Source organism: Dermacentor albipictus, chromosome 2 (genome assembly GCF_038994185.2).
Source record: "Dermacentor albipictus isolate Rhodes 1998 colony chromosome 2, USDA_Dalb.pri_finalv2, whole genome shotgun sequence".
Lineage (NCBI taxonomy): Eukaryota > Metazoa > Arthropoda > Arachnida > Ixodida > Ixodidae > Dermacentor > Dermacentor albipictus.
In genome coordinates, this window is record NC_091822.1 from 65,064,710 (window position 1) to 65,086,029 (window position 21,320).

Genomic DNA, 21,320 nt, shown 5'->3' on the forward strand with positions numbered 1-21,320 from the left:
GATGAGTTAGGCTCCAGCTTCGCCTCGCGAAATACATCAAGTATAGTTGTTAGACGCTCAAGGTGAGTGTCGAACGTTGGCGAGAAGATGATGACGTCGTCGAGGTAGCAGAGACATGTAGACCGTTTGAAACCTTGGAGCAAGGAGTCCATCATACGCTCAAAGGTGGCAGGGCGTTGCATAATCCAAATTGCATTACGTTAAATTGGTATAAGCTATCAGGTGTGATGAACGCGATTTTTTCTCTGTCCATATCGTCAACAGCCATTTCCCAGTATCTAGAACGAAGATAATAGAAGAGAAATAGCTGGAACCGTGGACGCAGTCAAGGGCGTCGTCTATACGCGGGAGCGGGTAGACGTCCTTCTTAGTAATGTTGTTCAGATGACGGTAGTCTACAAAGAATCGCCATGTGCCATCCTTCTTCTTAACCAACACAACAGGTGACGCCCAGGGGCTCCAAAAAGGCTGAATGATGTTTTTATATTCCATTTTGTTCACTTCACTTTAAATTACTCGGCGTTCCGACGCAGAAACTCGATACGGTCGTCGGTGAATAGGCGTAGCATCGCCAGTGAGAATCCTATGCTTGACCGCGAGCGTCTGACCTAAAGGCCGATCGTCGAAGTCGGAAATATCTCGGTAGGACGATAATACTTGGCAAACGTCTTCAGCCAGCGCCTTGGACAGGTCCGTCGCAAACACTTTCTTCATTTGGGATCCGCGTCCGAGGCTGACGCGAGGGAACTCCTAAGCTCGCAAGCACCATCGGTTCATAACGCTGCCATGTGATGGTCACCAAGACTATCAACGTTGGCAAGGCAAAACGCTTGCGGTAGAATTTGCTTTGCCAATCCAAATTAAAAGATAGACATGCGATTGCGGTTCGCAGTAATAGTAAGTATACTGTGAGGCACGGTAACGTCTTCCTGTAGTGGAATGTGGGGCAGAGGAGTGACGAGGTACTGGCCATGAGGAACTGGTGGGGAAGACAACAGTTCAATATAGGCTATTGAATTTGGCGGCACGCGAAGAAAGCTGGCGGGGCGTAAGGGGCGCTGGGGTGTGTCAGAAGGTTCTGCGAGAATTGGCAACTCAAGGCGAATGGAACTGGCAGAGCAGTCAATGAGAGCAGAATGCGCGGAGAGAAATTCGAGGCCGAGAATTAGGTCGTGGGGGCAATGAGCAATCAACGTGAAGAGAACAGGAGTTTGGCAGCCGGCGATGCTGACACGTCGCTGACACAGGCCGACGATAGGCACAGTACCACCACCCGCTACGCGGACGACGCGTGCCGACGCTGGGCTGAGGAGCCTTTTCAGTCGTCGGAAGGCATCACTCATTATAGAAAGATGTGCGCCTGTATCGATGAGTGCAGGGACAGGATAGCTGTCAACGTCAACGTCAAGGTTTTCGTTCGCAGCTAACGTGAGCGGAGGATTTGAGGGCAGGGTCGACAACGCAGCATCACCTCCAGAAGACGCAGTGCCTAGTTTTCCGGCTGGATCCGGGAGGCGATAGGCGGCGAAGAGAAGCGACGGGGCTGGGGTGAACGAGACTGATGGCGTCGACGTGAGGGCGAGCGGCTGTAGCGAAGTTTCGGAGAGGGTGCATCAGGGGCAGTGGGTTCATGGTGGGTGGCATATGGAACAGAAGGTCGAAAGGTGCGAGAATAAGCGGTGGCGTATGTCCGAGGCGGTGGCGGCCATCGGTTGCGGCAGTGACGAGCGACGTGGCCGATGCGACAGCAGTGGAAGCAGATCGGCCTGTCATCAGGGGTACGCCATTCCGACGGGTTGCGGCGAGATGTGGCAGAAAAGGACTGCCGGGAACGAGGAGTGCCGCTTGAGATCTGGGGAACGCTGGGTTGAGACGTTGAACACACAGAGTTCAGACCCATGTTCTCAAATTCCTGTCTGTTGACGGCCTGAATTATCACAATCGTGCTTGCGGGCGGGCGGGCGGATCGGGAGGCGTCGCGGAGAAAGGTGGCGAACAGGCGGCCTCGAGCTCGCGGCGAAAAATACGGGTGACGTCGTCACAGGTGGTGGTCTGACGCAGTCGACCCTCACATGTCGACGTGGCAGCAGTGTTCGGTAGCCGCGTGATGTGGTGTGTGATACGGCGACTCTTAGCTTGTTCAAGACGACCGCATCCCTTTATAATGGCGTCGACAGTCGAGACGTTGCCGTGAACAAGCAAATTGAAAGCGTCGTCGGCAGTGCCTTTTAGCACATGTGCCACTTTTCTGCTTCAGACATAGTATCGTCAGCTTTGCGGCATAGAGCCAAGACGTCGAGGTTGTACGAATCGTACAGCTCTGTAGGTGTCTGAACCCGAGAGGCAAGAGCTTTTTTCACAGGATCCTTGCGGCCAATGGGGTCGTCGGACAGTTCCCGTAGCTTTTCTTTGAAGCTGTCTTAATTGATTATCTCGTCGTCATGCGTTTGGTGCCACACGGGTGGGGTGCTGCCGAGATAAAAGATGACATGGCGAGCATAATCGTTGGGTCACACCTGTTACTAGCACTGGGGTGTTCACAGAATTTAATCCATTTGTCAACGTCCTTCGCCGCAAATACCTGTAGTGCCTAGTGCCGAAAACAGAGGTCCTATGTAGCCGCTTCTCCAGCTTAGGCTGCGTGTGCCACGTAGGCCTGTGACTTTTTTCTTTTTAATGAAATTCTGGCATTTTAAATGACTTGGTTCCCATGTTCATAGCACTGTATTCGTGCTTTTTGGTGTAACACCGGTTCACTGGGAATTAGCTTGAATGAAGAAGTACGACATCTTTTGATGAAAGCAAAGCAAGAAGCTAATCATTGTTTACGCTGTGCACGCAGCTTAGAGACATGTTTCCGTCATTGTATACGCTGTGCATGCGTCATTAACAGGCTACATTGAAATGAAGCAAATAAATTATTAAAAAATCTTCATTTCATGTGACAGTATCGTTGCACGAGAGCGGGATTACCCTTGCGTGTAACATTTTCATAAAATAATTGGCAAGAAGAACTTCTACAAGCAGTCTATTACGGAAGTTGTCAAAGCGAATAATATCAGCGTCTTCAAGTTAACCTATCCGGCCAATTTCGTTTCCCGAATTCGTGCACTGCGGTTCTTCGATATTCAAGAATAAGAAGGAAGGCCAAGTGGTATGCGCGAAGTATAGGAACATGCACATCCCATGCAGTACACCAGCAATGGTCCGTGCATGGCCCAATTGCGCAGAAATTGGTACCAGTTCTAAGCCAACGCTGGGACACTGGAAAAATACAATCCATTCTAATGCTGGCCCAGAGTTACACTTCTGTTACGTTATACTTGGGTTACACTTTTCAAGTTAATTCCTTTATTTCATTTCAGAAAGCAGCCCGGCTCATGGATAATCCCGCAGACAGAACATGCCGTCGCTTTTAAGGGCATCATTATCATTATCACCATGGTCGTACCCATCCAATAAGACGGTCAAAACCACTCTATCAACCGCTACTTGGCCCATTTCCAGCTGTGGGCACGTGTCATTGCCAGGGATCATGATCATCATCATCGTCGCTCTCGCTCTGGGTGGCGTGCACAGAAGCACGAGTAGCGCGCCCTCTCCCATACCCGGTCACCCGGAACGAACCAGCGCTATTCCGAGGGAGCAGCAGACAGGCCTCCAGCTCATGCCGTACGTCCACCGTCTAGTCCTGCTGGTCAGCCTCGGGCGCGAGAACGAAGCAGCCATGGGTAACGCGCAACGCAAGACCGGCGAGATACCGGACGAGATGACGGGCCTTACCGAGCACCAGAAGAAGCTGGTCCAGGCAACATGGCGTAGCTTCACCAGCCACAACCGCGAGTACGGCCCGCTCGTCTTCCTGTCCTTGTTAGCCAAGCATCCCGAGTACCTGCCGATGTTTCGCAACTTCCGCGGCAAGAGCGTGACCCAGCTCAAAGACGACCCGATATTCCGTGCCCACGGCTGCTCCATCGGCTACCACGTGATCTCCATGGTGGAGAGCCTCGGGGATCCGGCCGCCTTAGAGGTTCTGGTGCGCCGCAACGCAACCGAACACCTTCGCCGCAAGGGCGTCAAGCCGCACCACTTCGAAGTGATGGGCCAGTGCCTGGTGCACGTCCTCCAGGCAAGGGAAGAGCGCCTGACGACGCCAGAAGCCATAGAAGGCTGGGGAAAGTTCCTCGCGGTGAGCTTGCGTGTGGACGCGTTGCAGCCTCACGTCCCATTAAAGAAAATTCGACAGAACACCTCTCACGATGAACGTTGGCGTTAATGTGATTAACATGAAACAAATGTAGCAACACGCCTTATTGCGACTGCTGAAACGCGTCATAAGGCTTATATGCAGCCAAGCTGCTCTCTAGCACTTCCCTCTGGACACGCTAGGTGATCGAGCGGTGCCGCTATAAAATCCACGTGCGAAGCATGTGCAAGCCTATTCATAAAAGATTACCTCAATATTGTTACGTAGGAAGACACCGAAGAAAAGCTATTTACAAGTATATTTACAAGGCAATACGCCGCAGTTGACCAAGAGGCAACGGCCCGCGCTAGCTTCCAATCGTCGTCTTCGTCCTGCTCGGCTCTTCGTCATTGGGAATACTACCCCGTAGCACTACCCCCGGCGGCAAAAGCGCCGTCCCGGAGCGACTAAAGGCTGGACTCTGAAGCAGTGTAGTAGCTCTTGAGCCTACTAACGTGCACGACATCACTAGACGCCAGAGTAGATGACGAGGTTGAGCTCACAGGAGCAATTTCATAAGTCACAGGCGTCACCTGGCGCAGCACGCGGTAGGGCCCTGTGTATCGCGAAAGGAGCTTTTCGGAAAGTCCAACGTGACGACAGGGCGACCACAGGAGCACGAGTGCACCAGGCGAAAACTGGACGTCACGGTGGCGGGCGTTGTACCGACGTTGCTGCGTGGTTTGCGAGTCCGTCAGTCGAGCACGGGCAAGCTGGCGTGCATGATCGGCGAGGGCCATGGCGTCGCTCGCATACTCGCTTGTTGAGGTCGCAGCAGGAGGAAGTACCGTGTCAAGGGGCAAGGTCGGTTCGCGACCGTAGAGTAGATAAAATGGAGAAAATCCGGCGGTGTCGTGCCGGGAAGAATTGTAAGCAAAGGTGACGTAAGGAAGGGCAACGTCCCAGTCGTGGTGGTCCTTCGAAACGTACTTGGACAGCATGTCGGTAAGAGTACGGTTTAAGCGCTCTGTGAGGCCATTGGTTTGAGGATGGTATGAGGTAGTCAGCTTGTGTTGAATAGAGCAGGAACGCACAATGTCGGCGATAACTTTCGAGAGGAAGTTACGACCACGGTCAGTAAGCAGCTGTCGCGGGGCGCCATGCACTAAGATAATGTCACGCAAGAGAAAGTCCGCGACGTCAGTGGCGCAACTGGTAGGTAGAGCCCGCGTGATAGCGTATCGGGTGGCGTAATCAGTTGCGACGGCTACCCATTTGTTCTCAGAGGATGACGTGGGAAAGGGACCAAGGAGGTCTAATCCAACACGAAAAAACGGTTCCACTGGGACGGTGATCGGCTGGAGATGACCGGAAGGTAGCCCCTGAGGCGTTTTCCGACGCTGGCAGGGATCACAGGCAGCAACATAGCGTCGGACGGAGCGAGCAAGACCAGGCCAATAGAAGCGGCGGCGGACGCGGTCGTACGTGCGGGTTACGCCAAGATGTCCTGCAGTGGGTGCGTCATGCATCTGAAGGAGCACAGTCTGTCGTAGATGTTTTGGCACGACAAGAAGAAGATCAGGACCATCAGGGAGGAAGCTCCTTCGGTACAGAATGCCGCCCTGGAGGACATATCGGCGAACGGATGCGTCGGTAGGTGTAGAGCGCAGACGCTCGATGAGTACTCGCAGCGATAGGTCTCGGTACTGCTCATCGGCGATGTTAGCGAAGGCAGACACAGAGAAAATGCCGTCGGCGGTACTACTGTCGGCGTCGTCAGGCTCGTCTACCGGGTAGCGAGACAGGCAGTCAGCGTCCTTGTGTAGTCGGCCAGATTTGTAGGTGACAGAGAACGAATATTCTTGGAGGCGTAAGGCCCAGCGACCAAGTCTTCCTGAAGGGTCTTTCAATGAGCATAACCAACAAAGCGCGTGATGGTCTGTGATAACGGAAAAGGGTCGGCCATATAAGTATGGGCGGAACTTCGCAACCGCCCAAACTAGGGCCAGACACTCACGCTCAGTGATGGAATAGTTGCGCTCCGCGGGCGAGAGGAGCCTGCTGGCGTAAGCGATAACACGGTCGTGGCCACGCTGGCGTTGTGCCAGTACTGCGCCAATTCCGTGACCGGTGGCATCAGTACGGACTTCGGTAGGCGCAGAAGGATCGAAATGGGCCAGAACGGGAGGCGTTGTGAGAAGATCGATGAGAAGCGACAATGCAGAGGCCTCGTTATCGCCCCACTGGAAAGGGGCGTCTTTTTTCAAAAGCTCGGTTAGTGGTCGTGCTATGGCCGCGAAATTTTTGACGAAACGGCGGAAGTACGAGCAAAGGCCGATGAAGCTGCGCACATCCTTGACACACTTCGGAACAGGGAAGTGCGTAACAGCATGGATCTTGCCTGGGTCCGGTTGCACTCCGTTCGCGTCAACGAGATGTCCAAGGACGGTAATCTGGCGACGGCCGAATTGGCACTTCGATGCGTTGAGTTGCAGACCGGCTCGCCGAAAAACGTCCAGGACTGCTGAGAGGCACTCGAGGTGCGTAGCGAATGTTGGGGAGAATACTATAACGTCGTCCAAGTAGCACAGGCACGTGGACCATTTGAAACCGTGAAGAAGGGAGTCCATCATGCGTTCAAAAGTGGCAGGAGCGTTACATAGGCCAAACGGCATCACCTTGAATTGATAAAGACCGTCGGGTGTTACAAAGGCAGTCTTCTCGCGGTCGAGATCGTCCACGGCAATCTGCCAATAGCCGGAGCGAAGGTCAATAGAGGAGAAATAGCGAGCACCGTGGAGGCAGTCAAGGGCGTCATCAATCCGAGGTAGGGGATACACGTCCTTTTTGGTAACCCTGTTAAGGTGCCGATAATCCACCCAAAAGCGCCATGAGCCATCCTTCTTTTTTACCAGCACAACCGGTGACGCCCATGGACTACATGACGGTTCAATAATGCTCTTGTCAAGCATTTTGCGAACTTCGGTGTGAATCACTTGACGCTCAGCCGGTGATACTCCATACGGGCGGCGATGAATAGGAGGGGCATCTCCGGTATTAATGCGATGTTTAACAGCTGTTGTTTGGGCCAAAGGACGATCGTTAAAGTCAAAAATATCTTGGTAGGAAATCAGAACGCGGTAGAGCGCACGAGCGTGCTCGGACGGCATGTCAGGTGCAATCATTTTCTGTAAGTTGGCGATGGTACAAGTTGCCGACTGCGATGCTAGAGGAGGATCGGTTGAATTGTCGTCTACTGAAATCGATGCTACAGAGTGATCCTCGAATGAGCAAAGTTGGGCCAGAGACATCCCGCGTGGCAGCACTTGTGTCGTCAAGGCAAAATTGACCACTGGCAGGCAGACGCAATTCGCCGTAATAGATAAAATAGTATGAGGGAGTGTGATCCCGTGTGTAAGGAGGACGTCTTGCATAGGAGCCGCGATGTAGTGACCGTCGGGCACTGGTGGGGATGACACGAAGTCTACGTAAGTCAGTGCCGAAGGTGGCAAGCGAACGAAGTCGACGGAACGGAGGCGAGGAAGGTGTTGGTCAGCGGGATCCAGAACAGGCAGGTCGAGGCGGAGAGTACTGGCGGAGCAATCGATGAGAGCAGAATGTGCGGAGAGGAAGTCGAGGCCGAGGATGATGTCGTGGGGACAGTGAGCGATGACTGTGAATAGCACGGTAGTGGAGCGATCGGCGAAGGAGACGCGGGCGGCACACATACCAATTACGGGGGCTGTTACGCCATCGGCGACACGGACAACAGGCGTCGTGGTGGGCGTGATTATTTTCCTCAGCCGGTTACGAAGATCCGCGCTCATCACCGACAAATGCGCCCCAGTGTCTATGAGAGCTGATACAGGAACACCGTCTACTTTCACGTCAAGAAGGTTCAGATGAGTGGGCAACGTCAGGAGAGGATTTGGCGGCGTAGGGAGCAATGCAGCGTCACCTCGAGGCGCTGCATCGTCTAGTTTTCCGGCTGGGAGCGGCGTCCGAAGGGAGTCGGCGAATAGGAACGACGGGGCTGGGGAGAGCGAGATTGTCGTCGTTGGGGCGAAGGCGAACGAGAATAGGGGCGGTTCGGCGCAGGAGAATCGGTGGCGGCATTATCTGAGCGGGCAGCATAGGGACGAGAAAGGCCACCTGGGGGGCGAGAGTAGGCAGTATATGTAGACTGGTTCAGGGAACTCCAGCGACTGCGGCAGTGCCGAGAAATGTGCCCAATTCGATGGCAGTGAAAACAAATTGGCTTGTCGTCTGCAGTGCGCCATTCAGAGGGGTTGCGGAAACGTGGTGGGTAAGAAGGTGCGGGACGAGGTGGAATCGAAGATGCCGGGTGGGGATCAGGGCGATGGGCCGAGCAGATGGTGTGAATACCCATGTTGGCGAACTCCTGGCGGACAACTGCCTGGATCAGGTAAACAGTGACTGCAGGTGCATTGGAGGGGCTGGAGTCGAACGCAGCCGGATAGGCGGCCTCGATCTCACGCCTTACAATCCTGGTAACATCGCCAGTGTTGGTGGGACGAGGAGCGTCGGCACAGGAAGATGTCGCTGGGGTGTTGGGCAGACGGGCAAGCTGTTGGTCGATACGTCGGCTTTTAGCGAATTCCAGGCGGCGGCACTCTTTTATAACTGCATCCACCGTCGCGACGTTGTTAAACACGAGCAAGTTGAAGGCGTCATCGGCAATGCCTTTGAGGATGTGGGAAACCTTGTCTGACTCAGTCATGTGTGCGTCAACTTTGCGGCATAGAGCCAAGATGTCCTGAATGTACGTGACATAGGGCTCCGTTGACGTCTGCACACGACCGGAAAGCGCCTTCTGCGCGGCAAGTTGGTGACCGTAGGGGTTGCCGAACAAGTCTCGAAGCTTTTGCTTAAGCGAATCCCAACTGGTTAGCTCATCTTCGTGCGTCCGATACCAAACTCGAGGTGTGCCACCGAGGTAAAAGACGACGTTGGCGAGCATGATAGTTGGGTCCCACCGGTTATTGCGGTTGACGTGTTCGTAAAGGCTGATCCAGTCCTCGACGTCTTCCCCATCTTTTGCCGAGAATACGCCAGGATCACGGGGAGCGGAGAGGGTGATGTATGTCGTCGAAGTTGCAGCAGGTGTCGGAGCCGGAGGAGTCGGGTTGGCGTCGCCGGGAGCCATGAAGGTAGGCTCGACGTACCGTCCACTGCGAAGCTCCGTGACGAGGTACAGGGAACGTCCACCTCCACCAAATATGTTACGTAGGAAGACACCGAAGAAAAGCTATTTACAAGTATATTTACAAGGCAATACGCCGCAGTTGACCAAGAGGCAACGGCCCGCGCTAGCTTCCAATCGTCGTCTTCGTCTTCGTCCTGCTCGGCTCTTCGTCATTGGGAATACTACCCCGTAGCAATATATTGGACACAGGTTCAACTCCGCATAACACTACACAAATGCTAAAGGATCTTTTTTCATAGGAGAGCGGTACATAATCTGTGGCACATACGCAGCAACCCAAGTTGGTCCGGCATTTGGTTTCAGACCCGGTTCCCTCATCCAACAGCACATAGATAGCACGGGCCTGTTCACTCCGATTATTGGCGTCATGCTACCTGGCTTGAGATTCCCGTTGCCAAGGCTAGCGTGACGAAAGCGCTGAATTCAATATCACCGTGGCTTGTTCGAGAGCGTCCCTATTAGCCCCGAGAAAGAGGAATGGCGCCCTCTCGCGAGTGACGTCACGGCCAGGACGCCGCTCGCTCCGGCTCGCTCGGCTGCCGCGCGCGCTCGTTCCCTTCGTGTATGCTTAGGGTAATAGGTGGCTCGAGCCGTACGTATTGAAGAATAAGTCGGCTTCTTTCAGCTGCAATACCTTAACCACAGTTTCTTCTTCAAAAGCGTGTGAGTCGAGAAACTTTGCGACTTGGATATCGCAAGCTAAGTAGCGTTAAAGGGGTCTACAAGTTTTTGCAATGCATATATGCGCCGTGTCTATCGGTAAATTTTGACTAAAAAAAGAATATCTGCAAATTCAACGCGCGAAGTTGTGTATGATGCTTCGCTAAACACTTAACATTCCTTTAGTATTTAGCTATGAGATGTATTGCATTTTACGTGGAAGAAAAATTTGGTAATAGGCGTCAACATGTTATCCGATGTTAGAAAGACACTGCCCAGCGAAGCTGTCATCATGATTCCTATTACTCTGGTGTGTTGTTCTATTCAAATATGGCCATTCATTAATGCGTAAAAAAATAGTTAGGCGCGCATTTCTTATGAAAATGTTTGCTGCTACTTTCATCCGCCTCTGAAACAGGCCTCCAAAAAACGATTTGCTCATGGCTGCTAACACGACGGCGTGTCATGTAGAGTATTTACATAGTTAATTCACAAACACCATAGTAGCAATCACCTGAGAGAAAAGTTTCGTTGTTTAGATCGACAGCCACTCAATTGAAAGTGATGGAATGTATCATAGCGGCCCTCAGTAGCCTTTATCGACAATATGGCACACCCCTGATCACGTAACGGTAGCAATCGACTGTCCGTATGGCGAGGCACGCTATGTTCGCGAAACCCATCAGTTCACTTCAACTTCGAATTAAAACAATAAAGCATTTTTTTACAGTGCCAACTGGAATGGCTAAAGTATTCTCGAGCTACTAATACGCAGCTTAGATTGCCTACAAAAGGAAAATTCAAGCACCTTTTGTCTCACCATGTCTCGATCCAGCGTTATTTAATTACACAAACGGATAACTATTCGCTTCGTCGGTACTTAAAAGAGAACCTTGCAGGCTAAGTTAAGTTTGCTCCAATCCAATCGCAAACATTCATAAAGAAAGCACTACAAGCCTTGCATATACTTTCACTTGATTTCTGACCCTCCACAGGGGGAATTTCGATATCTTCAATATGTCCCATACTACTAGTCATTGACGCTTCGACTGCTTTGTGGCTGCAGCTATGTGGTCCCACATAGCTGGTATATACTATGTGGTCCCACATATGTGGTATACTTCACTAAAAAAATTGGGCCGAGCAGCCTGTGTCAGTTTGCCAAACAGATTCGTCATGTATATTCCTCAAGCAACAAGCACCAGTAAATTTCTCAAGTGAGTTTGATTTAATTTGATTTATTAATTTCCATTTACACACACACATGTACAGAGGAGTGGTAAATGGAGGTGGATGAGGGAAAAAAGCCGCACAGACGCGGCTTGAGGTAATCTCACCCTCTTAGGTACAATATGGCTGCATGGGGTAACACATCAAGCGCCATATAAATTACATTTATATAGTGGCCATAAAACATTGCAGTTATGAAAGCACAGTGAAATATTTCCACGATAACAATGCAAAACACATTGCGGCATTGAAATAAATAAATGATATACACTTGGTAACATAGACAAAAAAAGAGGAACATAACATGCATTATTAATCATTAACAAACGCGCTCTAAAGAGGTGAGTTGAACGTGTAGCACGGAAAAGGGAATATATGTTGGTACATTCCTATTTGTACTCTGTAAATAGCTGTAAGCCTTCATTACCTTAACTTCAAATTTCCGCCGCTTAAAAAAAATAAACACGTGAAGAACCGCCTAATGTTGACAAGCAGTTAAAGAAGCAAGTGAGGCGTGTAGAATCTAAGCTCCAGTATTAGTTAAGTCACCGTGCTACTGCCGAGCGTTTCTGTGAGGAAATGCAAAAATTCGATATTATACCATGAACTACTCGTCGTGAGCAAACCTGTTTTAGCGGAATAAAATCAACGTAACCGCTGTAGAAGTCATATATAGCCAGCTTTGTGACATACTTGTTGCACCGCGTCAGGTATGGTATCATAACTGGATTCCTATAGGCTATGCTTTTGCGATTGTCTATCCGCGTATGAAAAACCCGCAATGGGCTGGTCTGCGTCGCTTCGGCTGGCACTGTAGCGTTGCCTTCGAGAGCTGCATTGTTGTCTAAGAAAAATATATTTGAGACGACCACCATAAGTATACAAGCAGAGAGAACGAGGGTGAACAAACGAAAATACCGCAGAAAGCGCCCGGACAACGCCCGAACTGTAGCAGACGACAGGCGCGAGTCCGTGCCCTGACGTCACGCGAGCGGCGCTCGCAGCGCCGCTCGTGTTCGTTCTCGGGGCTAATTGAGTGTATGGCAGTCGGGCAAAGTAGCATGACGTCATGGATAGGAGTGTACAGGCCTTTGCTATCTAGGTGGCGTTGCCTAAACACAGCAGTCCGATGCTCTACCCTTTAGGCTCTAAGTTGGCGGGAATACAGTTGCATACATAGACAGATGGGTGGATAAATAGATACTGAGAAGTGTGCGAAGGACTCATCGAATGTTCATCGCAACAATAACGTAGCAGATAACAGGAGATAGAATCTGATAACGAAGAGGGACGAATAAGAGCAAGAGCAGAATGTCGTATTATGGTACGCTGTTGGGCTAACTGAATTACCAGTACGATAGCGAAGTTCTTAGGCACAGAAATATAGATATTGTAGGTGCTTCAGTGTAGCCATTGCACATAAACGCACCTTTATTTCCGACTTAGTGTTTTAAACATTGATTTTTGAGGATAATTTTGTTATAGCCAAGAATATGCGTAAAGAGAAGTATTCACTTAAGTAAAAAATATTTCCTACAGTTGTCTTATTTAAAAATTTTCGGATCCATGTCTCTTTCTTTAACTTTTCTTGACGTTGTTCTTCCTAAATGTCATAAAATTCGGCGCTGTGAGTTTTCCTCGAAGCAATTTATTTGTTCTAGTGTAATTAGGTAGGAGTTCCTCAGAAACAACGACCAGAGAATTCTTCCGTAGTAGCGCTGTTTTACGTTTTCTCGACTGGGTAGCAGCATTTCGAGAAGGACTTGTGTTGGCGCTCCTCACGTAGTAACGAAGGTGCAATGTTGCCAAAGACACTACCAATTCATTGGCTTGAGATTAACGTTATTTTGCCCACGACGTTTGACACGAACTTTTCTTCAACACATTAGCGAAATCCTCCTATCAAACGCTGGTAACATGGCTTATGCGACCACGTTACACCTCTTGTCCTACGTATTCTTATTCTCTGGTGAGCGTGCTAGTAGATGAATGAGTTGTGGAATGGTATCGTAGACTAACAGTTTTTGTAGCTTTCGTGAAAATTACGCAGGTCACAGCGTAGTCCTCCATACCATAGGTGCCAGCTGGACCTGCGTTTGCACCTGCTGAAACTAGAAAGAAGAGAGAAAGCATAACATGTTTACGAAAAGTAGCCGAGGTGTCCATCTTTCTGCAAACATCAGGGTCGTAGCGAGTCTTCGGGTGTAGCGTTTGGAAATTGTTATCGCAGCGCAGTGCAGTCCTTGCGAGAGGACAGGCAGCCTTCCCTAAGCCGAAGCGTCGTCCGCGCGTAACCGTGATAATAATACGCGTCGTCAAGGTGACAATTACCGTAGCCTCGCGTGTGGTTGTAACTGTGGTCTGCAAAAACACGGGAGACAAGTGGCACGACTCTGTGTCCGAATACACGTGCGGAGCGTAAGAATCTGTGGAGGACCTGTCGGAAATCCGCATCTTTTTGTTTATTATGTCTAGTCATATACTCAGGATAACATGCGGCATCGCACTGTGTGTCTCCCGGTTGCAAGCTGAGAATGCTTGACCATGGCCGCTGGATAAAAACAGCGGCCCGTATCGAGCATCGAGTGTGGCATAATGGCCTTCCTTAGATGCGACTTGTTGCTAGGCAAGTTTGTCATTACTTATTACGATGTAGTGAAACGCGAAATAAAGCTACGTAAGACCAGGCCATATAGGAATGACGCCCTTGCCTGTCCTGCTTTTACCGGCCTCAGACACACGCGGATTGCGCATAGTTGTTTGCATAATGATTGCGCATTGGTTGCCGAGTGTTCGGGATTCGCAGGGGCGAACCTGATTCGCTGATAATCAAAATGTATTAGTCAGGGACGTCATAACGCAGTACAATGAGAACGGAACACTTGCGGTGTGTCAGGTGCGACGAGGGCGCGCAACGCCAATGGCGTAGCCAGGAGTTCAAGCACCTCCCCCCCCCCGTAATTTCTGTGCCTATTGGGGCCTGCTCCGCACCCCTCCTGTAACCTTGCCCTCTCCGGCCGCGATCAAGTCAGGAATACGAAACATTATATCAGTTGCGTTGAACGTTCTTGTCCGGGAAGGCTGCGTTTTCGCCTTTATGAATCATGGCAGTTGGCAATTGACACTTACGCGCATGCGCACACACGCTATCCGCGTTCTTCCTTCAGTTAATGGTGCGCATCATCAAGGACGTGTACGAGAAGGCGGCCGCCGAGCGCGCCGAGCGCGGCTCGGTTGCCTCCTGGGCCAGTGACATTGACGACACGGGCTTCACGTCCCCCTACCGCTCGGCCGAGATCACTAGCGGTAGTCAAAGGACGGGTGAAGGCTCAGTATCAACGATGACCGCCGGCAGCCCCAGCAGGCCTCCGTCGGACAAGATTGGCGCTGGGCGGTTGATAGGCGCCTCCAAGAAGGGCGGCGCCTCCCAGCCTCACAAGTTGGAGGACGAGACGCCGATGGTAACCCCACCAGCGCAGGTGTCGCCCGACAAAAAGCACCATGACAAGCCGTAGACCGGCAAGGACTCTGGACGGCAAGAACGCGTCTTGCGACGCAAGTGGCAAGGACGGCCGGGAGAAGGACGCCAAGGAGAAGTAGCACTGAGACACTCGGGCACGGGCTCATTTCCCGCAGGGCGAGGCGGCAAGATCATTGCGCGATAAGGACAGCGCCCGAAAAGGAGCAGCACTGGCTGGACTCCGACACGTCGATATATAACGTTGATGTTTTTTTTTTCCTTTCGTCATTACACGTGCGCGATGCTTTGACTGTGTTGGGTCGATTTGGCGCGCATTTGGAAGGCGTTCCCGTGTCTTGTGAGCGGCATCGTCGCTGATATCATTGAAATATATATACGTTTAATAAGCGAAAATTACGTTAACGCTTATAAAAATTTCTAGCTACATTTTTAAACCATCTTTAGACTATTGTTGCTAGAACCTACCAACAGTCAATTGAAGTACTATCAACTGTCGTTATACATCCTAACAACGCTCTAGTAACACCTTAGAAACATTTGGCCGCCAACTCCCAATAGAAGTGCGTTCATAGGATGTCTTTAAACTTTCTACCAATTTCATACGAACATTTGTCTTTATACACCCTAGTAACATTCTCTCAAAAGAAGAATGTTCCTATATCTTCTGCCAACTTCCTACCAATCCCATATTAACAAGCCTTCTTTGTGCACCATAGTAACATTCTTCCAATTGAAGACTGACTGTAAACGTTCTGCTCACATTCGTTTTTATACACCTTATACCATCCTGTCAACAAGTGGCCACCGTACTAAATATAGTATACAATTGAAGCATATTCCTAGTTGGTCTGTAAACATTCTAGTAACCATCAACCAACACAAGTCTTTGGGCTCTGTGATAACATTGTGGCAATATTTTACTTGCATGTGCTTAAGTACTTGCTACTGATGTTTTACTAGCCCCCTAGCAGCATTTGTTCTGCATACGACCTAGTCGCATAGTGTAAACATGCCATATTATATGTGAACGTGTTAGTAAAAGGCAATATGCAACCTAGATGGTGCATGTACATAAAAACAGATGCAAGTTCGCACTAAAAGACGCTTATTCACACAATAATATTTAGAAAAATTTATGAGAAAAGTAATAGAGAAATTATTAAAAGTAACAAACAGAAATGACTTAGTTGATTACGGCATGGCAGCTGTCGCAACGTCTCTAGCAAGCATCGATGAAAATGTACTTTTTACATGCAGACCTGATGTCTCCGACAATGTTTGCAGAGTGAACCCTGTACAGAAACAAGATGGTCAGTGTTAACATCACGTTCAGGTCAGCGAATCACATGTATTGAACAGCTGTTTGACAAGGATCACATGCAAGTTCATGAATGCTAAAATTGTAGCCGCCATTCCTGTATACTTTCAGAGGAAATTGCAAAGATGGGGCACATCTTGCAATGATAGCCTTTGCTGCGTTGTGCCTCTAGTGAATGCGGTGTTGGCTTAGAAACATGCCGTATAAAATTATACTGCGGTCTACATCGATAAATGTGAGTATGTAAATTACAGAAGCCGCAGTTAAACGCCTAGCGAATTACGTTTCCGCTACATTTCTTCTACGCTTGGCGCGCACGCACAGCCATCTTGCGGCAAACACAGAAGACCCCCCTCCTCGCAATGTACGGCGCTGCCCCGACAGCTGGCGCGCCACTCGCCCGCTTCTACAGGACGATTCCATCGAGGCATCAGCCTCACGATCGCGTCTGCCTTCATGGCGCGTCGCGGCCCGGCTGTCCGTGTCGATCACGACGTTTGGCTCGCGTAGATCCCTTATCCCTCCGAGACACCGAATTCTTTGGTTCGTTCCACTTGCTCAGGCGCAAGTTTCGTCTTTGTGTGACTCAAGAGAATACCGAGCGAATGAGTGGGCGGTGCGAACGGGGTGCGATAACGCTATCGCGTTCCACTCTTGAAGGCGAAGCATAAGCGTCCTCCAATTTTTTCACGCATAATCACGCTTAAAACAACCCTTATATGCGGTGGTCTGGAATAAACCAAGAACGTACCTCTTATACGGAGGACGCTATGCAGGGCTTGACTAAGAGTTCAATGCCATATGGATGCGCTGTATAGAGGAAGCGCTGTTGGAATGTCACATTTCTGGTATAATTTTTAAATTCATCCCTTTAATTCATTCGAGTAAACAGCCCGGTCGTGGCTTATCCCACAGACAGAACATGCCGTCACTTTTAAGGGCATCATTATCATTATCGCCGTCGTCGTAGTCATCTAGTAGGGTGGTTGAAACCACTCTACCGACCTCTACTTGGCCCATTCCCAGCTGTGGGTATCTGTCATTGTCTGGGATCATGATCATCATCATCTTCGCTCTCGCTCTGGGTGGCGTGCACGGAAGCACGAGCAGCGCGCCCTCTCCCATACCCAGTCACCCGGAACGAACCAGCGCTGTTCCGAGGGAGCAGCAGACAGGCCTCCAGCTCATGCCGTACGTCCACCGTCTAGTCCTGCTGGTCAGCCTCGGGCACGAGAACGAAGCAGCCATGGGTAACGCGCAACGCAAGACCGGCGAGATACCGGACGAGATGACGGGCCTTACCGAGCACCAGAAGAAGCTGGTCCAGGCAACATGGCGTAGCTTCACCAGCCACAACCGCGAGTACGGCCCGCTCGTCTTCCTGTCCTTGTTCGCCAAGCATCCCGAGTACCTGCCGATGTTTCGCAACTTCCGCGGCAAGAGCGTGACCCAGCTCAAAGACGACCCGATATTCCGTGCCCACGGCTGCTCCATCGGCTACCACGTGACCTCCATGGTGGAGAGCCTCGGGGATCCTGCCGCCTTAGAGGTTCTGGTGCGCCGCAACGCAACCGAGCACCTTCGCCGCAAGGGCGTCAAGCCGCGTCACTTTGAGATACTGGGCCAGTGCCTAGTGGACGTCCTCCAGGCAAGGGAAGAGCGCCTGATGACGCCAGAAGCCATAGAAGGCTGGGGAAAGTTCCTCGCGGTGAGCTTGCATGTGAACGCGTTGCAGCCTCACGTCGCCTTAAAAAAAAATTCGACAGAACCCCTCTCACGATGAACGCTGGCTTTAATGTGATTAACATACCACAAATATAGCAACACGCCGTATTGACACTGCCTCTGTCGCACTTACCTCTGGACACGCTAGGTGATCGAGCGGTGCCGTTGTAAAGTCCGCGTATGACGCATGTGTAAATATATTGACACGAAATTGTCTGAATATATACGACAGGTATTCGACTCCGCATAATACCAGATAAGTGCTGAGTTATATTTTTTATAGGAGAGCGGCACACAGCCTGTGGCACATACCCAGTGACCCAAGTTGGTCCGACCGTTGTGTCATAGCCGGTTCCATCAACCAACACCACCTTGATAGCACGGGGCCTGTTCCCCCCAGTCCATGACGTCATGCTACCTGGCCCGAAATTCCCGTTGCCAAGGCTGGCGTGACAAAAGCGGTGAATTCAAAATCACCGTAGCTTACTCCGGAGCGTCCCCATTAGATGGTATGGCTGTCGGGCAAGCTATCATGACGTCATGCATTGGAGTGTACAGGCCTTGCCAAAAGGTAAAAAAATTCGGCGCACTGAGTTTTAAGCAAAACACTTTATTTCTCCCAGTGTATTAGGTAGAACTTTCTGAGCAACAACGACCAGAGAATGCTACCACGGTGGCGCTGTTTTGTATTTTCTAGAATGGGTAGCAGCATTTCGACAAGGGCTTGTGTTGGCATTCCTGACTTAGTACCGAAGTTGCAATCTTGCCAAAGGCACTGGCAAGTCGTTGGCACTAGATGAACGTTGTTGTGCCCGCGACGTTGAACACGAACGTGTCAACACATTAGCGAAGTTTTCATATCTACACGCTGGTACCCAGATCATGCGACAAGGTTGCACCTCTTGCCCTTCATATTCTTATTCTCTGCTGAGCAGTCTAGAAGATCAATTAGTTGTGGAATTATATCCTAGACTAACAGTTTTTGTAGCTTTCGTGAAAGCTACGCAGTTCTAAGCGTGGCGCTCCATACTGTAGGTGCCGGCTGGACCTGCGTTTGCACCTGCTGAAATTATCAACAACAGAGAGAGAGCATAATATGTGCAGGAAAAGTAACGGAGGTGTCCATATTCATGCATACATTGTGGTTGAGGCGAGTCTTTGGGTCTAGCGTTTGGAAACTGTTTTCGCAGGGCAGTGCAATTCTTGCGAGCACACAAGGAGCTTGCCCTGAGCTGAGGCGTATTCCGTGTGTAGCCATTGTAATAGTACGATCCGTCGAGGTGACAATTATCCTAGACTTACGTGTGGTTCTGCAAAACTGCCAACTGCGTTCTGCAAAAATCAAACAGGAGACATATGGCACGATTCTGTGTATGATTGCGCGTGCGGAGCGTGAGAATCTGTCTTGAGCCCGTCGGAAATTTGCGTCTTTTTGTTTATTACGCCTGGTCGCTTACTTAACATCAAGCGCGACGTCGCAGTGTGTGTCTCCTGGTTTCAAGCTGAGCATGCTTGACTGGATAATAATAGCGGCCGTGGCTTCACGTTGCTCTAGAAGCATCATTTACCAGATACAGCAGGCCGGCACTTGCAAAGCACTACTACTAGGAAACCTTCCCGAATCCCTGCACAGACGCACCGTTGCGCTAGCGACCCGTATATTCTATCAATGGTGGTATAGCGCGCCTGTCTTAGATGCGACGTGTTGCCCAGCTAGTTGGTGATTACTTATTACGACGTATTGAGACGCGAAATAACGCTAGGTAAGACCATGCAATATAAGAAAGACGATCCTTCCAGTCCTAGTTTTACCGTCCTTGGACATACGCGGATTGTGTACAGGTATATGCGCCATGATTGTGCATTGGTTGCCCACTGCATGGTCGGGCTTGGGAGGATGGAACGTGATCAGCAGACGGTCAAAACGGATAAGTCAGAGGCGTCGTAACGCAGTACAATGAGATAGGAACCTAGCGCAGTGTCAGGTGTGACGAGCGCTCGCAAGGCCAGTGGCGTAGCCAGGACTTCGAGCACCGGGCACGCTCCCCCCCCCCCCCCCCGGTAACTTCTGTATTTATAAGGGGCCTGCCCCGCACCCCTCCTATATCCTTGCCCTCTCCGGCCATGGTCAAGTCGGGAATAGGAAACATTATATCACTTGTGTTGAACGTTCTTGTCCGGGAAGGCCGCGTTTTGGTCTTGATGAATCATGACAACTGGCGATTGACACTTACGCGCATGCGCGCGTCGCGCACTCTCTGCGTTCTTTCTTCAGTTAATGGTGCGCATCATCAAGGACGTGTACGAGAAGGCGGCCGCCGAGCGCGCCGAGCGCGGCTCGATTGCCTCCTGGGCCAGCGACATTGACGACCGCACTGCCGAGATCGCCAGCGGTAGTCAGGCGACGGGCGAAGGCTCGGTGTCGGCGACGGCGGCCGGCAGCTCCGGAAAGGAATCGTCGTACAAGATTGGCGCTGGGTGGAAGATAGGCGCCCCTAAGAAGGCCAGCGCTTCCCAGCCTCGCAAGTCGGACCACGAGACGCCGACGAAGACCCCGTCAGCGCAGGTGACGCCCCCCGACAAGCACCACGACAAGCTGTAGACCGACAAGGACTCCTCGAACGACGACAACGCGTGTTGCGACGCAAGTGGCGAGGGTGGGCGGGAAAAGGACGTCAAGGAGAAGTAGCACGGGCTCATTTCATGCAGGGCGAGAGGGTGAGCTCAATGTGCGATGAGGACAGCGCCCTGAGCGGAGCAGCGCTGGCTGGAATCCGACATGCCGAGGCATAACGTTGATGTTTTTGTAGCAATTATTATTACACGTGCGCGATTTTTTTAGCATGTTGCGTCGATCAGGCACGCATTTGAACGGTGTTCCCGAGTCTTGTGGGTGGTAGCGTCACCGATATGATTGAAATATATTATGTATAATAAACGAAACTTACGTTGACACTGCAATGTACTAGTATCAAAAATAAATTATGAGGTTTAACATGCCACAACGACGATCTGATTGAGAGACGCCGTAGTAGGGGACTCCGGAATAATTTGGACCCCCTGGGATTCTTTAATGTGCACCTAAATTGAACTACACGGATGTTTTCGCATTTCGGTCCGTAAAAATGCAGCCGCCATGGTCGGCATTTGATCCCGTGATCGCGTGCTTATATAAGCTGATACGTATATATCGGACGCACAGTTCGAGAAGGAGAGAGTTCAGAAGGCCCCTAAAGAAAAAATGACAACCGTTCGACTTTGTGAAGATGGAACGGCAGCGAAGGCCGACGACAGTCAATTATTTTGCTCTCAATCGAAAAGCAAAGTGCTTTCGCAGCCATTCCACTTTCACAGAGTGGAATGGTTGTCATTTTTGGGTTGCCACTCTCCCATCGTTGCTCGTTCGTAGGTGCCCCAGCGCGCAGTTGTTTTCGTTGAGCATCGCGGGAACGTTATTCGTCGGTGGTCGTTTCGCGCCGGCGCCGTTTACGTT

The 21,320-nt window shown here is 50.8% G+C and overlaps 2 protein-coding genes across 3 annotated transcripts in view; both read left to right on the forward strand.

Annotated features, from left to right (window-relative positions):
* The window catches only part of LOC135903233 (uncharacterized), a 41,071-nt gene extending 25,936 nt beyond the window's left edge, over positions 1-15,135 (forward strand). The window contains exons 3-4 of one of the 2 annotated variants that reach the window (XM_070533652.1): positions 3,366-4,189; positions 14,471-15,135. In XM_070533652.1, coding sequence (XP_070389753.1) covers positions 3,404-4,189; positions 14,471-14,818 — 1,134 coding nt within the window. In that variant the 5' untranslated portion in view covers positions 3,366-3,403 and the 3' untranslated portion in view covers positions 14,819-15,135. The remainder of the gene's footprint in view (positions 1-3,365; positions 4,190-14,470) is intronic. The other variant, XR_011512040.1, reaches the window with a different exon arrangement.
* Positions 15,136-17,156: 2,021 nt separating this feature from the next.
* On the forward strand, positions 17,157-20,788 carry LOC135903270 (uncharacterized). The gene is made up of 2 exons (XM_065433684.2): positions 17,157-17,810; positions 20,103-20,788. Exons 1-2 carry the CDS (start codon positions 17,157-17,159, stop codon positions 20,427-20,429), a joined length of 981 nt encoding a protein of 326 aa, XP_065289756.2. The 3' UTR covers positions 20,430-20,788.
* Positions 20,789-21,320: the final 532 nt, after the last annotated feature.

Excerpts from the sequence above, each read along its gene's own strand:
- LOC135903270 (XM_065433684.2), top strand. The coding sequence starts at position 17,157 with ATGATCATCATCATCTTCGCTCTCGCTCTGGGTGGCGTGCACGGAAGC. Across the intron at positions 17,811-20,102 it reads GCTGGGGAAAGTTCCTCGCG|TTAATGGTGCGCATCATCAA; the intron begins GTGAGCTTGCAT and ends TTCTTTCTTCAG.